Source organism: Mustela nigripes, chromosome 17 (assembly GCF_022355385.1).
Source record: "Mustela nigripes isolate SB6536 chromosome 17, MUSNIG.SB6536, whole genome shotgun sequence".
Taxonomy (NCBI): Eukaryota; Metazoa; Chordata; class Mammalia; order Carnivora; family Mustelidae; genus Mustela; species Mustela nigripes.
Window position 1 is genome coordinate 3,530,481 of NC_081573.1, and position 18,568 is coordinate 3,549,048.

General features: G+C 44.5%; 1 protein-coding gene across 1 annotated transcript in view; it reads right to left on the bottom strand.

Moving 5' to 3' along the window:
* Positions 1-5,678: 5,678 nt before the first annotated feature.
* LOC132005858 (zinc finger protein 615-like) overlaps positions 5,679-18,568 on the bottom strand; it is a 37,475-nt gene continuing 24,585 nt past the window's right edge. The window contains exons 8-11 of the mRNA XM_059383368.1: positions 16,576-16,678; positions 16,073-16,232; positions 14,780-14,875; positions 5,679-8,875 (exon numbers count right to left, since the gene is read on the bottom strand). Of these exons, the coding sequence (XP_059239351.1) occupies positions 7,515-8,875; positions 14,780-14,875; positions 16,073-16,232; positions 16,576-16,678 (1,720 nt within the window). The 3' untranslated portion in view covers positions 5,679-7,514. The remainder of the gene's footprint in view (positions 8,876-14,779; positions 14,876-16,072; positions 16,233-16,575; positions 16,679-18,568) is intronic.

The window sequence follows — 18,568 nt, forward strand, 5'->3', positions numbered from 1 at the left end:
GAAGCATAACAAATAGCATGGAGGATATGGGGAGTTAGAGAGGAGAAAGGAGTCGGGGAAATTGGAAGGGGAGGTGAACCATGAGAGACTATGGACTCTGAAAAACAATCTGAGGGTTTTGAAGGGGTGGGGGGTGGGATGTCGGGGTACCAGGTAGTGGGTATTATAGAGGGCACGGATTGCATGGAGCACTGGGTGTGGTGCAAAAATAATGAATACTGTTATGCTGAAAAGAAAAAATAAATTAAAAAAGAAACAGCGGCAGAGGACAGTCTGGAAGAACAGGTGGACCACAGCCCTATGGATCCTGTAATACCGTAATATCCCAATGTCAGGGGAAAATAGTATATTGAGCTCTAGGTGCTGCCTCACAACTTTTTTATTTTTCAGATAAAATTCTCCTTTTCTTATCTTTTTCTTATGCTTTTTCTTTTTAGATAATATGCTTCATTTTACTCCTTTTTTCACTCTACTCAATATGTTATATATGGTTCACTTTCCTTGTAATTTGGGGATGTAGTATCCTCTAACACACAGACCAAAATTCATGAAGAACAACTGGAACACCCTGCTTTGTCCATCCTGAGTGAGTATAGTCTCCCCATTTTTTTCTTTTCTTTTTTACTTTTCAAATTTTTTTTAAAGATTTTATGTATTTATTTGACAGAGATCACACAAGTAGGCAGAGAGGTAGGCAGAGAGAGAGAGGAAGGTAAGCAGGTTCCCTGCTGAGCAGAGGGCCTGATGTGGGACTTGATCCCAGGACCCTGGGACCATGACCTAAGCCAAAGGCAGAGGCTTAACCCACTGAGCTACCCAGGCGCCCTTCCTTTTTTTTAATTTTATTCTTGGGTTTCATTTTGGCTTTATTTTTCAATGGTGACTTCCAACCGACTACTCCAGATGTGCCTAGGATGCACCTTGCTTGGGTTGTGGTTGATATTTTGGACTCTGTTCATTCACTCAACCATCCCTTGACAGAATGACTAAGAACTCCCAACAAAGAAAAGAACCAGAGACGCTAACAGCTGAGCAGGGTGACCTACCTTGGGCTCACCCCCGGGGTCCTGAGACCATGACCTGAGCCAAGGCGGACACTTAACCGACTGAGCCACCAGACCCCCTTTAAGTCTGAAATCTTGGCCAGAAACGCCTTCGCTAACACCCTGCATCCCAAGTTTCTCCATGTCCGAGCCCCGCAGGGAAACATGAACCTGATAACACACCTGATACACATCTCTACCATTCCAGCTCTTCCTCACCACGCCCCGCAAGTAGAATCACTCATGCCGACACAGACGCAGACAGTCGGGCCTTCCGCCATTAATTTCTTTAAATGCTTAAAAACACGGACCCCACCCTGGGTGGCTCAGTGGGTTAAGCCTCTGCCTTCACTCAGGTCATGATCTCAGGGTCCTGGGATCAAGCCCCGCGTTGGGCTCTCTGCTCAGCAGGGAGCCTGCTTCCTCCTTCTCTCTATGCCTGTCTCTCTGCCTATCTAGGAGCCTCACTCCGGAGAAACCCACCTGACGCTGAACTTCGGTAGACTCCACCTGCCGCTCCCAGAGATTGAACTCACTTCCCAAATAACCCAGTCCCGGCGCCCCCCGCTGTTGCTAGAAACGCATCAGGTGTGTCCTCAACCTCGTTGGGTTCAGGCAGCCGGGTTCTGGCCCGGGATGCGGTTCTGTGACCTACGTGGCCACGCCCCCCGCTGCGGTCTGGGTCCAAAAGAAGGTAGCGGGGGCTGCCGCTTAGGGCCCAAAGACTACGCTGAAGTCGATTTGGGGTATCTCCTTGCCTTTTCCGCCTTCTCGTTCGCTACAGTTCTGTGATGAGTAAGTTTGCAGAGGCAGACCCTACTCAAGGCCCGCATCACCCTGTGGTTTTTCTGGTTAGCCTTTTGGAAGGATGGCGGCGCCTGTGAGCCCTTACAGAGGAGCACCGTGGGGGCGGCCATCTTTGCAGGGAGTGCGGTTCCGCTGGGTGGGGAAGACCCGGACAGCTAAGGACTAGAGGACACGAGGACTCTTCGACCGCCTACGGGCGGTGTGGGAGCCAAGGCCTTAAAGGGGTAGCGGTCAGACCATGGTGGAAGTATGGGAGACTTCTAGTCCTGGTGAGATTTGAGAATGGGGTGGAGTGGAGGTGAGAACAATAGTGCAGTTCTGTGTTAGGTGGGTCGGAGACCCTAGATAGGGCTGAGCGAATGGTGGAGGGCCGGGCTGCGGAAATAGATGCCCTCGGAGACCTGTCTAGGGCGCCCCATCCAGTAGGGAAAGGAGATGGGTGAGGCTTCAGATATATGCAAGTGTTTCCCCAAAATACCCAGCACGGGAGAGTGATCAGGTGATCAGATATGCTATTGCCTTGTTTGGCATCATTTCCAAGTAAAATAAACATACTTAAGAAATACTAGCCATTATTGTATGCAGGCAAAAGAGGTAGGGGGGAATGGAGAGGGTATAATCCGTGTAGGGGCTTAGTTGGCCAGAGGGAGTCATTTTGTGTTCATGTAGTGAACTTAGATTTACCCTGCCCCTCCTAGAGGAACTTACTTGCAAAGCCTAGATACAAGGGCGGGTCAGGCCAGGTGAAGACATCCAATAAGTGGGGCGCGCATATATCTACGAGGGTAAATTGAAATTCAATTGGCCACCCGTGTGTTACCTAGCAGTTGCTTTTTTTTTTTTTTTTTTTTCCTGTGTGTGGCCGACCTAGCATGACTGTGCAGTTTTCCTGTGTATTGCAATCTCATTGGCCACCTGTGTGTGGGCCGGGCTCAACCACCCCTATAAAGGTTAGTTTGCTGAGACTGAGGAGGAGGAGGAGGAGAGCTCTCAGAGCTGCCAGCAGCCTCGCCACTACCGAGCCCCGGCCTTGCCACCCAGAACTGCGGCCCTCCACAGCGGCGCCGCGGGGAATGGTCTCGCCACCCCCAGCCACAGCCTCGGGGCCAAGCAGCCTCGCCACCACTGAGCCACGGCCCCACCGCAAACAGCCTCGCCACCCCCAGCGGCCTTGCTGCCCTGAACCTCGAGCCACCCCAAGCCACAAGCGATCTTGTTGCCCCCAGCCGCAGCCCCCGCTGCGAGGGGCCTCGCCAGAGCTGTCATTTCGGGAGCGGCTTCCTCAACGTGAGGCCTCCCCGGTGAGCGGCCTACTCAGGAGCAGCATTGTCTGGGGGAGAGGCCTCGTCTAGAGCAGCCCCATCAGGGAACGGCCTCCTCCAGAGCGGCCTTCGCCGGGGAGTGGCCCTGTTGGTGTACGACCTTGTCATCGAGCGGCCCTGTCCAGAGCGGCCTCATTGGCAAGCGGCCTCGTCTGGAGTGGTGGCCTCTTCTGGGGACCAGCCTTGTCAGAGTGGCGTCATGGGGAGCAGAGTCTGTGTCATCGGGGTTGTCCTCCCTGTCATTGTCGCTGTTGTCGTTGCCTCTTCGTTGTCGGGAGCGGCCTCCTCCGGGGAGCGGCTTCGTCCAGAGTGGCCTTTTCTTGGGAGCGGCCTCTTCCGGAGTGGCCTCATCCGGAGTGGCCTCATCTGGAGTGGCCTTCTTGGGAGTGACCTTGTCAGGGTCATCGTCGTTGTCTCTTCGTAAGAGATATCCCCTACCAGTCAGTTTGATTTTTGATGTTTGGCGCAAAATAAAGCTTTGTTTGATTTTCGCTTTGTGTCAGTCTCGTTCCTTTGATCACGGACCCTAACAACCCGTACATCTTTTTTTCATGGTATTTTAGAACTATCTGTACAGTTTTAATTTGTCATTCTCCCTGACCTAAAACTTCTAATGGTAAGAATCCTTTAAAATTCTCTTTATAAGGAGTACCTGGGTGGCTCAGTCGGTTGAGCACTGACTGGATTTTGGCTCAGGTCCTGAGCTCAGGGTTGTGAGACTGAGCCCAGACTCCGCACTCAGTGGGGAATCACTTGAGATTCTCTCTTTCCCTCTGCCCCTCGCACTCTCCCTCACTTGGGCTCTCTCTCTAAAATAAGAAATCTTTTTTTAAAAAATTAGGAAACATAGAAATTTTGGTAATGTTTTAATTTTTTTTTGAAGATTTCTATTGTTTGAGAGAGAGCCAAGGGAAGGGTAGAGAGAATTTCAAGCAGACTCACCAAGGAGTAGGAGCTAGAGGCAGGGATAATCCTAAGAGCCTGAGATACTGACCTGAGCAGAAATCTAGAGTCTGCCACTTAACCAACTGAGCCACCCAGGCAGCCCAAGTAATCTTTGCTTACGAAAGCAATTTTTAAAGAACAGAAGATTCCCAGAAACTGGCAGCGCGTGAGGGGTGGCTATTACCCACCAGAGGGAAATAGCAGCTGGAACAACCCAAATTGGGATTGGAGCCTTGGAAAAAAGCCAGCAAGGCCAACAAAATCAAAGTCTGGGCAAAAGGCCAAAAAAGCAACCAAAATCAAGGCCAACAAACCTAGAGCCAATGAGAAAGGCAGCACCTGAATCCTTCCAGATATACTGTGAGGAGGGCGGTGGTGGGCAGTAATTGTTTTTAGGGTAAAGAGTACGGAAAATTAGGTGTTTGTCAGGCCATTGTCCTAGACTCCCCCTCAGAGATTCTGGTTTAGGATGCATGGGGTGTGATTTGGGAGTTTGCATTCTAAGTTTCTCAGAGGATGTGAGACAAGAGGCCTGTCATAATCACTAGAAATAATTGTAAACTGTTCTGTGGTTACAAATATTAGGATGGGTGATTCCCCTCACTACTTCTATCTTGGCTCAAATTATATCCAAATAGCCCATGGGTGTGTGGGTGGCAGGCAGAGAAGAGCCTGTCCTGTTGCAACCTATACATTACTGTCAATTAGTATTACTAGGCTTTTTCCTCACAGTATTTATCACTTCCTAAGATTAGGTAATCCACTGTCTCCCCCTCACTAGACTGTAAGGTCCATAAAGGCTGTGCTGTTGCCCATTTTGTTCAGTAATGTTTCCTCAGTGAGCTTCAGAATGTATCTGAAGGAACGAATACCAATAACCGGGCATTTCTGATTGAATGCTGAGACAGGCACAAGACAGGAAGTTTCTTTTCCTTTGAGAGAACAGATTGTAACTCAGGTAGGTGGATAACTATGTGGTATTTATGAGATTGAGGGAAAATATTCAGTAGTGAGAGGCCAAGACCCCCACTCCCAGAAGAGGGAGAAGGAATCCTAAGGAGAAACCACATGTCTCAACTCAGCAGCGACCAGTCCAGCTGGAATCCTTGATTCGGTGGCAGCTCTCAAGGGTGATGGTTCTGGGGACAAATAGAAAGGTTCTTCTCCATATACCTTAAGGACCTCATCTCCCATTTCCTAGATTCTCCAGTCTTAGAAACAAAGACTCTTGTCTTCTTTTTTATTCTGAGGACCTCTTTTTTATGTTCTTGCCTGGTTTATACTCAGTTACTGAGTCTCTAATCACACACGATTTGGAAGGAGACGTCTGTATTCTTTAGAACTGCTTTCGAATGACTTACTGCTTCCTTCAGTGACAAAACATTCTGACCAGTCCATTGGCTAATTTATTTACTTTCCAGACCAACATATTTGCCTTAATTTTTCTGTGCTCGGCAACATAAAGCCACGCAAACCAATACGCTCCAAGATAAATTTCTGGAGATGATGACAGATTTCTCAGTCTATGCTTTTCAGCCATATAGTGAAGCTACAAAATTTGCCTCATTGTGCTCTCCAAAGGAGTAGCCACTAGTCACAGATGCTACTGAGCACTTGAAATTTGGTTTCATGCAACTGAGGAACTGATTTTTTATTTTTAAAACTTTAGAATTTAAATAGCAAAAGCAAAATGTCAAGGAATGTTTAACCTACTTCAGAAGATATGGACATTAAAAAATAAAAACTTACTTATATCCTAGGGTGCTTTAAAATCCATTGAGTCCTTGCCCTCCACTGAAGTAATATACCCTTTGAGTAAGAAAATATCATAATCCCTAGAACCAAACAGTGTCACCCCTTATCTGTGGCTTCACTTTCAGGGGTTACCTGAGGTCAAAGGCAGTCTGGAAGCAGATGATCCTCCTGACAGCAGCAGTGCCCTAACCCTAAGTCACAAATCCTCCTGACAGCAGCACTGACCTAACCCTGAGTCACAAGTCCTCCACATCACTTCATATCGCATGGGCCTTTTATCATCTCTCATACTCCCAGAAGGGCGAGTAAAGGACAGTAAAATGTTTTGAGAAAGACCACATTCACATAACTTTTATTACAGGGTATTGTTATACTTGTTCTATTTTATTATTGGTTTTGGTGTTAATTCTTACTATGATTAATTTATAAATTCGACTTCACCAGGGGTGTGCCTGTGTAAGAAAAAACATACTGTATATAGGATAGGGTTCAGTGCTTGCCTAGCTTCAGGCATCCACTGGGGGGTCTTAGAACATATACCCCACACATAAGGGGACTTCCATACTCCATTATCTTCTCTGGACTGTGTGTCCCCTCCCCCAAATTCATGTATTGACTCCTAATCCCAGATATGATGGTACTAAGAAGTGGGGCCTTGAGAGGTGATTAGGTCATGATAGTAGAACATACGCAAATGGGATTAGTACCCTGGTAGGACATCCCAGAGAATGGCTCTCCCCTTCCCCTGTGTGAGGACACAGTGAGATGATTGCCTTCCCTGAGCCAGGAAGCAGACCTTCAGCAGACACCAAATCTCCCACCACTTTTATCTTTGACTTTGCAGCTTCCAAAACAGAAATAACTCTTTTCTTTCATTAGTTATTCAAGACTTCTTGCGTGTAATTTAGAACATTCTGAACCTTTCATTCTGTAGGAACTCTGCACTTCTTTTTCTTTTAAATAAATTTCTCTTTTTATAAGCCATCCAGGCTACAGAATGCTCTTACAGCCACCAGAATGAACCAAGACGGTATCCATTTCACGTAGAATAGATATTTACATCCTCTTTCTACATTAGCTGGTGTAAATGTACCACTGAAAGATAATCCAGGACCTCAGTGCTCTCTCCCAGGAGACCATGGCCTTTTTCTGTTTTGGTCACCGCTGAATCCTCACCTCCTCAAACAGGACCCAGTACAAAGGGAGTACTTAACAAGTACTCAGTAAATGAATGAGCTGACTCATTCTAAGGCTGCTGTTCCGTAAGTGCCTCTGTATAAAATAACCTTCTAAGAGTTCACAGCAGACATCCCAGTTTCCAATTACTCCTTCCCATTGGCCTGCAGAAACTGAATTGATATACACATGCCCCATATCCTACCCACCCAAGGTTAGTCCTGATTGAACTTGTTTCCTGAACTTATTGAACTCGATATTCCTTCATTCCTTTGACAGACACACACAGCAACTGAGGCGTATGTATTTGGGTTGACATCAGATAATGCCTCTGTTTCAAGGCATATTTTTAATAGGATGAGCTCAAACTTTCCCACCCTCAGGATTCATAACCGTCCCTCGCAGTATATACTTTTCAGATATAATATGACCTAGAAATTTTTGCTCAACCCTTCTCTGCTTTCTCCTACTGGTTTTCTGCGACATAAAATAAGACATAATTGACCACGGAAGGCATGACCACATTCACTGCATTCATGAGGTTTCTATCCTGTGCAAATCCTCTGTTGTCTCCTGAGGGCGCACATCTGGCTGCAGGCTGTCCCACTATGACTACATTCCTATTTGCTAAGAGCCCACTGATGTTTAGTGACGTCTGAGAAGCCACAGAAGGCACCTGCACAGTCACGGTATTGACAAGGTCTTTCCCCTGCGTGGCACCACCAGTCTGTGATAAGCCGTGATTCCCTGAGGCAGGATTTTCCACTTTGACTGAGTCTCCACATTTCTCTCTTGTGTGTATTCTCTTATGTTTAACAAGGCAAGGCATGTAGGCAAAAGCTTTCCCACACTCACTGCAGATATAGGGTCTCTCACCCGTGTGAGTTCTTTGATGGACCATGAGCTTTTGCTTTGTGGTAAAGGCTTTCCCACATTCACTGCATTCAAAGGGTTTCTCTCCTGTGTGGATTCTTTGATGTCTAATGAGACCTGACTTCTGGGAACAGGATTTTCCACATTCACTGCACACAAAGGGAGTCTTTCCTGTGTGAAATCTTTGATGCGCTATCAGGCATGTCTTCTGGATGAAGCCTTTCCCACACTCGCTGCATATGTAAGGTTTCTCTCCAGTATGGATGCGCTGATGTACAATGAGATTTCCCTTCTGGATGAAGCCTTTCCCACATTCACTGCATATATAGGGTTTCTCTCCTGTGTGTGTTTTCTGATGTATACTGAGCCGTGATTTCTTGAGAAAGGCTTTGCCACATTCAGAGCATTCATAAGGTTTTTCTCCTGTATGTATTCTCTGGTGTTCAGTGAGCATGAACTTTCTGGAGAACGCCTTCCCACACATACTACACCTGTGGGGTTTCTCTCCTGTATGAATGATCTGGTGATTAGTGAGCCGGCACTTCTTGATGAAGGCTTTCCCACATTCACTGCATACATGAGGCTTGTCTGTTTTTTGTGTTTTCTGATGCTTGATTAACTGGGACTTAGTATTGATGAGTTTCCTACTCTCAGGGAATTTAGTTCTAGGATGAAATTGTTCATTGTTAGCATGCAGAAGGGATTTCCCATCTCCAATAAGATCTGCAGGGTTCTTTATCTCACACCTTCTGCTCTGGTGAAGTAAAGTTAAGTTTGGTTTTATAATTTTTCCATGTAAGTCATACATATCATGATTTTGCCTTAACACAAAATGAGCTGTTCTCTGACGAACATTACTTTCAAATGTTCTCTGTTTGTGCCATCGCTCTACGCTGTTCTCCATGATTTCAGTTTGTAAGTGCTCTGGCAAATAGTCATCAAGTTTCCAGATTCCTAGAAAGGAAAAGAATAAGGAATTCATTTATCATCTTGTTTTGGACAAAAGACAACTAAAAGACTCCCTTGATGTCCTATGTCTATTTAGTGATGGCTCTATGAAATTAGTATTAATACATATTTAATGTTCCTTGCACATCTGATAAAACAATAATATAAATAACCCAAAAGATAGTTAGTGTAAAAACAAGGTTGGATCCTTCACAATAAATAAATACAATTTGACTGATTTCTAAACGAGGCCTTGAAATACACACAATTTCCCATGAGCAGCAGACCACAGGTTGGAGGGCCACCTCATCCAAACTGGCCAGAGACAGACTCAGTCATGTCACAAATCTGTACTGAGGACTACTGTGTGCAGGACACAGTACTCATGCTGGGGACACACTCTGAGTCCTCATGTTCAGGGGGCCTACACTGCAGTTTGGTTAAAGGACACAGGAAGCTGCACACTGTGAAAACTGATGTGAAGGAGCAATGGAGATGGAGAGAGATGCAGGAAATCAGGCAACACTGTGGAGGAAGACAAGCCTCCCTGGAGGATTCGCTGTCACCATCTGCCTTGGGGAGCAACAATAATGATACATGCTGGGCTCCAAACAACATGTAACCTACAACATCCAAAAGGGAACTCCTCATCTCCTGTCCTGAATCTCCTCCTCCACAAAGCCCCTCCGGCACAGCGAATGACGCCTCTACTCTTCCCTCTAACCAGGACAGGACTCAGCCTATCATCTGTGTCTCACTCACACATAGTTTCTCCCTCCGTGATCAGTCCCGCCTGCCCTTTTCATAATCATAACCGGAACCGGACCAACACCAATGCCTCCCACCTTCATGGAAGCCAATCACTTTCTTGTTCTACAGCAGCAGCCTCCTGCTTGGCTTTCCTGTTCCTGCCCAGCCAGCTCCTATCAGCTTTCTAGACAATAGCCAAGGTGATCCTTCCAAACATAAATTATATCGAGTCAAGCCTCCACTGCTCGAAACTCCCTAATGTTTTCTCATCTCATGAGGAATAAAATCAAGGTCTTACCATGTCCCTGAAAGGCTCTTATGCAACCTGCTATCCCAACCCCCACCCACGACCCCGTTGACCTTCTCTCCAGTCTTGCTCTGTCTACTCTTCCTAATTTCTGCAGACCACACTCCTGCCTCAGGAGCTTTCCAGCTTTCCAGTTTTACTTTGAGCTTTTTTTTTTTTTTTAATTTATTTTCAGAAAATCAGTATTCATTATTTTTTCACCACACCCAGTGCTCCATGCAATCCGTGCCCTCTATAATACCCACCACCTGGTACCCCAACCTCCCTCCCCCCCGCCACATCAAACCCCTCAGATTGTTTCTCAGAGTCCATAGTCTCTCATGATTCACCTCCCCTTCCAATTTCACCCAACTCCCTTCTCCTCTCTAACACCCCTTGTCCTTCATGATATTTGTTATGCTCCACAAATAAGTGAAACCATATGATAATTGACTCTCTCTGCTTGACTTATTTCACTCAGCATAATCTCTTCCAGTCCCGTCCATGTTGCTATGAAAGTTGGGTATTCATCCTTTCTGATGGACGCATAATACTTAATAGTGTATATGGACCACATCTTCCTTATCCATTCATCCATTGAAGGGCATCTTGGGTCTTTCCACAGTTTGGCGACCGTGGCCATGGCTGCTATAAACATTGGGGGTACAGATGGCCCTTCTTTTCACTACATCTGTATCTTTGGAGTAAATACCCAGGAGTGCAATGGCAGGGTCATAGGGAAGTTCTATTTTTAATTTCTTGAGGGATCTCCACACTGTTCTCCACAGAGGCTGCACCAACTTGCATTCCCACCAACAGTGGAAGAGGGTTCCCCTTTCTCCACATCCTCTCCAACACATGTTGTTTCCTGTTTTGTTAATTTTGGCCATTCTAACTGGTGTTAAGGTGATATCTCAATGTGGTTTTAATTTGAATCTCCCTGAGGGCTAGTGATGATGAACATTTTTTCATGTGTCTGATAGCCATTTGTATGTCTTCATTGGAGAAGTCTCTGTTCATATCTTCTGCCCATTTTTTGATATGTTTGCCTGTTTCGTGTGTGTTGAGTTTGAGGAGTTCATTATAGATCCTGGATATCAACCTTTTGTCTGTACTGTCATTTGCAAATATCTTCTCCAATTCCATGGGTTGCCTCTTTGTTTTCTTGACTGTGCCCTTTGCTGTGCAAAAGCTTTTGATTTTGATGAAGTCCCAAAAGTTTATTTTCACTTTTTTTCCTTTGAGCTTTCCAGTTTTACTGTGGAACGTGCCTTACCCAGAGAGCCTACTCACATCCCTCATCTACCTGTTCAAATGTACCTTCACAAGGATTTCCCATACCTCAAATCACGGGCAAGGCCAAGCACTCATTGTTCAGTCACGCTGTTTTAATGTCCCTAATACCTGTTATCATGCCCAGAGCCTTACCTTCCACCTCCATCCATTCCTTCCTCTCACAAAGGCCACATTAATGTCGAATCTCACGTGTCCTCTGTAATCACTACATCCAGAACGTAACCAACACCTCCCCTCCACCCATGCTGAAGCCAGTGATCTGCCATCACGTGGTGCATGGCTCCTCTGCCTGCCACTGTCTACTGCCTGTACAACAACCAGAGGGATTCTCTGGAAACAGAATTAGTTCATGTCATCCCAGTACTCAAGAACTGCTCATGTTTTCTCATCTTTTTAGAAACAAAAGCACGATTCCTTGAAATGGATTACTTGGATGATCTTACTCTCCCTCCCCCCTGCTGTTATGGCCTCTTTGACCTTATTTCCATCATGTTCCCGACAGCACACTCGACTCGGCCCACACAGCTCCTTAATGTTTCTCAAACACATTCCTGCTTTGGGCTTTTAAGTTTGCTTTGCTCTCTGCTTGGAACACTCCCAATCCAGCAGCCTGCTAATCTCCCTCACCTCCTGGCCCTAAGGCACCTTGTAAGTTCCATTCCTAAAGAGGAGACCAAGCCCCTACTGTTCTGTTCTAATGACTAAATTTTATCATAGTACTTTTAACCCTCTGGACATATTATTTATTTTGATTAATTTCTTAAACCTCTTAGAATGAAAGCTCTTGGTGTACTTGTATGCATGTCCACTGGATCCTCAAGCATACAGTGCTATAACAAATGATTTTTAAAGGAATGAAGGAAGGAAGCAATCATATGTACAGAACACAGTTTTGAGAGTGTAAGAGAGATGACAAAACTCTGTATTTGTGTAAGAAAGAAAATACATTATGGAGAACACAATTTCATATCCTATGACAGGTAACATGGTTAACTGGGACTTAATGTCAGCAGAATATGATGGAAAAGAATAAAAGTTTCAGAGAAATGAATACAACAGTTCAACACCTACAAGGAACGAGAAGTTGAAAATTAGTAAATAGATAGAGGAATTAAAGAAGGCCTGAGTTATGATCTGGCTTAGGTTAGAATGGAGACTGGAGAAGTGTCTGTCCATATCTTCTGCCCATTTTTTGATATGATTGACTTCTCCAATGAAGACATACAAATGGCTATCAGACACATGAAAAAATGTTCATCATCACTAGCCCTCAGGGGGATTCAAATTAAAACCACATTGAGATATCACCTTACACCAGTTAGAATGGCCAAAATTAGCAAGACAGGAAACAACATGTGTTGGAGGGGATGTGGAGAAAGGGGAACCCTCTTCCACTGTTGGTGGGAATGCAAGTTGGTGCAGCCTCTGTGGAGAACAGTGTGGAGATTCCTCAAGAAATTAAAAATAGAACTTCCCTATGACCCTGCCATTGCACTCCTGGGTATTTACTCCAAAGATACAGATGTAGTGAAAAGAAGGGCCATCTGCACCCCCAATGTTTATAGCAGCCATGGCCACGGTCGCCAAACTGTGGAAAGAAACAAGATGCCCTTCAACAGATGAATGGATAAGGAAGATGTGGTCCATATACACTATGGAGTATTATGCCTCCATCAGAAAGGATGAATACCCAACTTTTGTAGCAACATGGACGGGACTGGAAGAGATTATGCTGAGTGAAATAAGTCAAGCAGAGAGAGTCAATTATCATATGGTTTCACTTATTTGCGGAGCATAACAAATAGCATGGAGGATATGGGGAGTTAGAGAGGAGAAGGGAGTTGGGGGAAATTGGAAGGGGAGGTGAATCATGAGAGACTATGGACTTTGAAAAACAATCTGAGGGTTTCGAAGGGGTGGGGGGTGGGAAGATGGGGTACCAGGTGGTAGGTATTATAGAGGGCACGGATTGCATGGAGCACTGGGTGTAGTGCAAAAAAACAATGAATACTGTTATGCTGAAAATAAAATATAAATTAAAAAAAAAACACAAAATACAAAAAACAAAAACAAAAAAAAATGGAGACTGGAGAATGCTAAAGTATTTTTTAAGCTCAAATTCATGAACAAGAGACTCCTTTAAAGATGAGAGCTCTGGGCGCCTGGGTGGCTCAGTGGGTTAAGCCGCTGCCTTCGGCTCAGGTCATGATCTCAGGGTCCTGGGATCGAGTTCCGCATCGGGCTCTCTGCTCAACAGGGGGCCTGCTTCCCTTCCTCTCTCTCTCTGCCTGCCTCTCTGCCTACTTGTGATCTCTGTCTGTCAAACAAATAAATAAAATCTTAAAAAAAAAAAAAAAAGGCTCTGCCTTCGGCTCAGGTCATGATCCCAGCATCCTGGGATCAAGCCCCGCATCAGGCTCTCTGCTCAGCAGGGAGTCTGCTTCCTCTGCTTCCTCCTCTCTCTCTCTCTCTCTGCCTGCCTCTCTGCCTACTTGTAATCTCTGTCAAATAAAATAAAATCTTTAGGGAAAAAAAAAAAAGATGACAGCCCTGCATATAGGGAACATCTGAGGTAATGTCTGCATGGCCAGGATGTAAGATGCACAGGAGTATAGAGAACCTAAGCTTATAGGGGTTTTCTGGGAGGGAAGATGATGAGAGTTCCTTGCACTTATTGGGAACTTGGGAAAGTTGCCAAGGGGTGAGTGAATGATACAGAACTGAGTCTGGCAGATCACTTTCACGACATGTCAGTTTGAGAGTCTCCTGCAGGGAACAGAAGAAGCTTAGCTTATTAAAATAAAGAAAGTTTGAGGTGCTTAGCTGGTTCAGTTAGAGAACTATGCGACTCCTGATCTCAGGCTGTGAGTGGGAGTCCCACAGAGATTGCTTAATTAAATAAAGCTTAATTAAATAAATTAAATAAAGCTTTGAAAAAGAGAGAGATTAAGAGAGAAAGAAAAACAAAGACAGAGAGGAAGGAAGAAAGGGAAAAAAAGAAAGAAAAGTTTGACAGTTAGGAGACCAGATGAGAAAATGGAAAACAGAACCTTTGGAGGACCTCAAAGTGAGGACAAGGGCCCAGTGAAGACCACTTTACTTTGGGGACACAGCATCCAGGATTTAGAGGAAGTCAGGAAGGAAAACCAACATTACCAGTGGGACAGAAAGGTACAGCAGTTAGAAGACAGTGAGGAATTCAAAGTTTTCTGTTTGGGGAGGGGCCTCTGGGCAGTGGACGTTTTTGGCAAGGAAGGTAGAAGGGTATGAAGAAAGGAAAGATCAAAACAAATAAAAAGAAGAAGAAGAAGAGAAAGATCTTTGAATCCTAAGAAAAAGAGAACTATGAAAATAAGCAAAAAATTAAGATGTACAGAAAATAAAAATGGAAGAGATCCCTGAATAGGTAAAACATACATTTTTCTCTAAATTCCTATGAAGAAAAAGAGGTCACACATCAGGAGAGAGATGCATGAAGGCACTGGCCACCTCTCACAGCTGTGCCTCTTATCTGACCAATCAGAGTATGATTTCCACAGCCTGCCCCCTCCTGACCCCCTCCGGGTTCTCTGACTCACCTGAAAGGGTACGACAGGGGATGTCATCTTCTCCTGTCCATGTTGGGTCTCCTGGATCCAACTTGGAGAGCGCATCTGGTTTGCCAGAATGAAAACCTGTTCATGGGAATGACAAAAGATTAAAGACCAAGCTTCAGGCTTGGGGTCTGGGAAGACCACCGAATGTTACAGTTAAGAAAAAAACAATTTTCACATCATACAGGATAACCTTCCTGTACTATGCATCTCCTTTACTGCTGATACTCTTCTACAGTACTACTGACATCCGATACGGGAGGTTTTCGCACACTGAGGAATTCCATGACACCAAGGGACACTGACTGAGTGTCCAACAATTTAGCTCTAACGTTCTCCACCTCATGATGCCTTCAGATCCACAGGGTAGGGGTTCACGCCCACAACACTGCACACCCACCCCCCACTTCCCTGAGACTTCCCCAGTCACAAGTCCAAATTATTTCCCGGGCTTCTGATAGAATATGTATGCATCAGAGGTTCCCATGACCCCTTTTCAGATTCAGTTAATTTGCTGGAGCAACTCACAGAACTCAGGAAGGTTCCTTATCACATTGCTGGTTTGCTATAAACTCAGGCACAGCCCAGTGTAAGAGGAACGCAGTACCAGGTATGTGGGAATGGGTAGGGGGCTTCCATGCCTTCTCTGAGCACCAATTCACCAATTCACCAATTCAAAAGGTCTCAAAAAACTGTCCTTTTGGGTTATTATGGAGACATTATTAAGTAGACATGATTAATGAAATCATTAGACTTTGGTGACTGACTCAAACTCCAACTCTTCTCTCCTCCCCAGAGGTGCAATGGAACTCAAGAGTTCCAACCCTGTCATGGTGGTTGGTTCCCTTGGCAACCAGACTCTGGCCTTCGGTTAAACAGTTGCTTTCCAAAATCACCTCATTAACATAAACTCGAATGTGGTTGAAAGGGTCTTGTTATTTAAGTAACAAAAGACACCCATTTTATTATCCTCTTATAACTCAGGAAATCACAACTGTTATAGGAGCTCTGTGCCAAAATTTGGGATGAAGACCAAAAATACATTTGTTTCACAGACATGTATGTGCGATACATATATAGGCCATCGTAAATCACACATATGTACAAAGTAATGGCTTGCACTCAGGAGAAGGGAGAATAGACCCCTGTGTCTGGAGCTAGGGAGGGGACTAAGAATCTCACTTCAGAGCAATACAGATACCACAGAGCTTTAAGAAGCTGAGAAAGGAGAGGTCACTGATGGGGACCCTCCAAGTGACACTGGGGGGCTGTCCTCACCCACTGACACCAGGTTCCTATAGTTCTCCAACATCACGTCCCGGTACAGGTCCTTCTGGGCAGGGGCCAGGAGCTGCCACTCATCCCAGGTGAAGTCCACGGCCACATCATCAAATGTCAGGGATTCCTTAACAACAGTGTTCTCTAATGAAGTGATGTCCTTTTGATGATAGAGAAGAAATGTTAAAACTTGTCTGCTTATTTCCACTCCATAGACTATATCTAAATATCTAGTGGGGGTGGGTATTTTGAAACATTGCAGAAGAAGCAGATGCCTAATTAAATATTCTGTAACTGTGCACAGTCATCCATCCATTCATCCAATGAGAAGTTTCTATAACATATAAAAGTTCAATCTTCTTCTTAACCTAGAAACACCATCCATATGTATATGATAGGCAGAAGAAATATGTATGCTTTTCAGATTAATGCATCTGATTTTTTACAGGCCTCTACAATTCTATTAGGGAACAAAGGAAAGAATAAAACAAACCAAAAGTCACCTGGACCTGGATCATTTTTTCTGGCCTCTGAAACAGCTGGCAGTGGGAAAACTCAGCTTTGTGTCTCCTGAATCTACTTCTAGTTTCCTTCAGAAATCTCAGTCTCCGTCACATGCGCCCCAATAAAAACTGACACCACATCTTGTAACTTCTTCCTCCTTCACATGATCCTTTTGCTCCTGGGGCATCAGGACCTGTGGGCTGAGGAGACAAGGGAATCTGAGGGGCGCATTTCCTCTGGTCCAGACCCTTTCACAGCTCCTGAGCACACAGCACTGCTAAGCATCCCTTTATTTGCTGGCCCAGAAGATTCCTTTTTCTGACCATTAACGCCCGAGGTTTTAAATGCACGAAGTTTTCCTTTGTTCTGTGACATGTAAGTTGGGAGAGTGTGACACTGAAGAGGAAAATGAGATCTACCCCAGCACCATGCCTCAGGAGAAAGGGAATCTCACGCAAATCACTTTTGTAAAACAGAGCACACAGAAGGAGACAATCGAGGCACTGTTTTCTTTTAAACCATGTGTGTTCAGGTACCTCTCTACAGCTTTTGTACAGTCGGTGAGTACAAGCACTTCTTTCAAGCACACTGGTTTGAAAACCAGTGTACTGGGCAAACCAGAGGCACTGTCTTGCAAGTTAAGTATTATTACTTCATAATATCTCAGGAAGTTTTAAATAGATAAAGATATAAGTACAGAATACTGTAAATAAACTGGGGAGTAGTAAATAAAGTTGAAGTTTTCTCAGATCCTGTCTCACTGGAGAAGAGTGTAAAAGTACTAATTAATAAAAAGAATTTGAAAAAGGAAGGCTCCATGCTGTATATTATCTCTAGTGTCCTGATGAAAACTAACAATTGTCTTAATGTATGTAATTTTCGTGCTAACAGAAGGGGGAATATAATGATAAATTCATCCAAAACAAGGCAAAAAAGGGGGGGGACTAAGAACAAGTGGGGTACTACAGCACACTTAGATGACTGTTCTTAAACAAAACATACTAAGAATTATATGAAGTATAAATAAAACAAGGATTTCAGTAAATTAAACACATGTCTCAAAATAGTCTGGATTAAAATATAAAATTTAACAGTATGCTATTATAGGTTACATGTCTGAAACAATGGCTTGGAAAATTCAAGAGCAAAAGATTAGAAAAAGATACACCATGGGAAGAATAACCATACATCATCTGGTGTAACTATATTCTCAGACAAAATGGACCAAAAAGCCCAAATATCACTACAGAGAAAGAGAACACTCACTGGTTAAGAGATTCAATTCACCACATTATAAAAATTTGCAACTTCTATCCACTTAACAACACTTGAAATATATACAGCAAAAGTGGACCAAAAAACAAGAACAAACGAATCATTCTAATAGAAGACTTCATCACACCTCTCCCAGTAACCGACGGAACAAACAGCCCATCAACAAACAAAACAAAATCCATCAACAGCACTCTGTTGAAGAATACCAAAAATATCTGATAAGTAGAGAGAAGTACTGAAATTTTAAGACTTAAATAAAGAGTAAGACATTGACTATGACAGTGACCCAGAAAACCAAGCATTTTAAAGATGCCATGCCTCTGGGGCACCTGGGTGACTCAGTCAGTTAAGCCTCTGCCTTCAGCTCAGGTCATGATCTCGGGGTCCTGAGCCGAAGTCAGACACTTAACCGACTGAGCCACACAGGCACCCCTAAGGTTGTCTTTTTAAAAAATGATGCAGGGACAATGAGATATCTGTTCTGGAGTTGAGGGGACAAGGAGATGGCTGAACCCCACCCCACATCATACACAAAAATCACAGTAGAGGACAGCTATCAATGTTAATGAAAGATGCAAATTTTAAAAAAAGATTTTATTTATTTGACAGAAAGAGACACAGCAAGAGAGGGAAACAAGCAGGGGCAGAGGGAGAGGGAGAAGCAGGCTTCCCGCCAAGCAGGGAGCCCAGGACCCTGGGATCATGACCTGAGCCAAA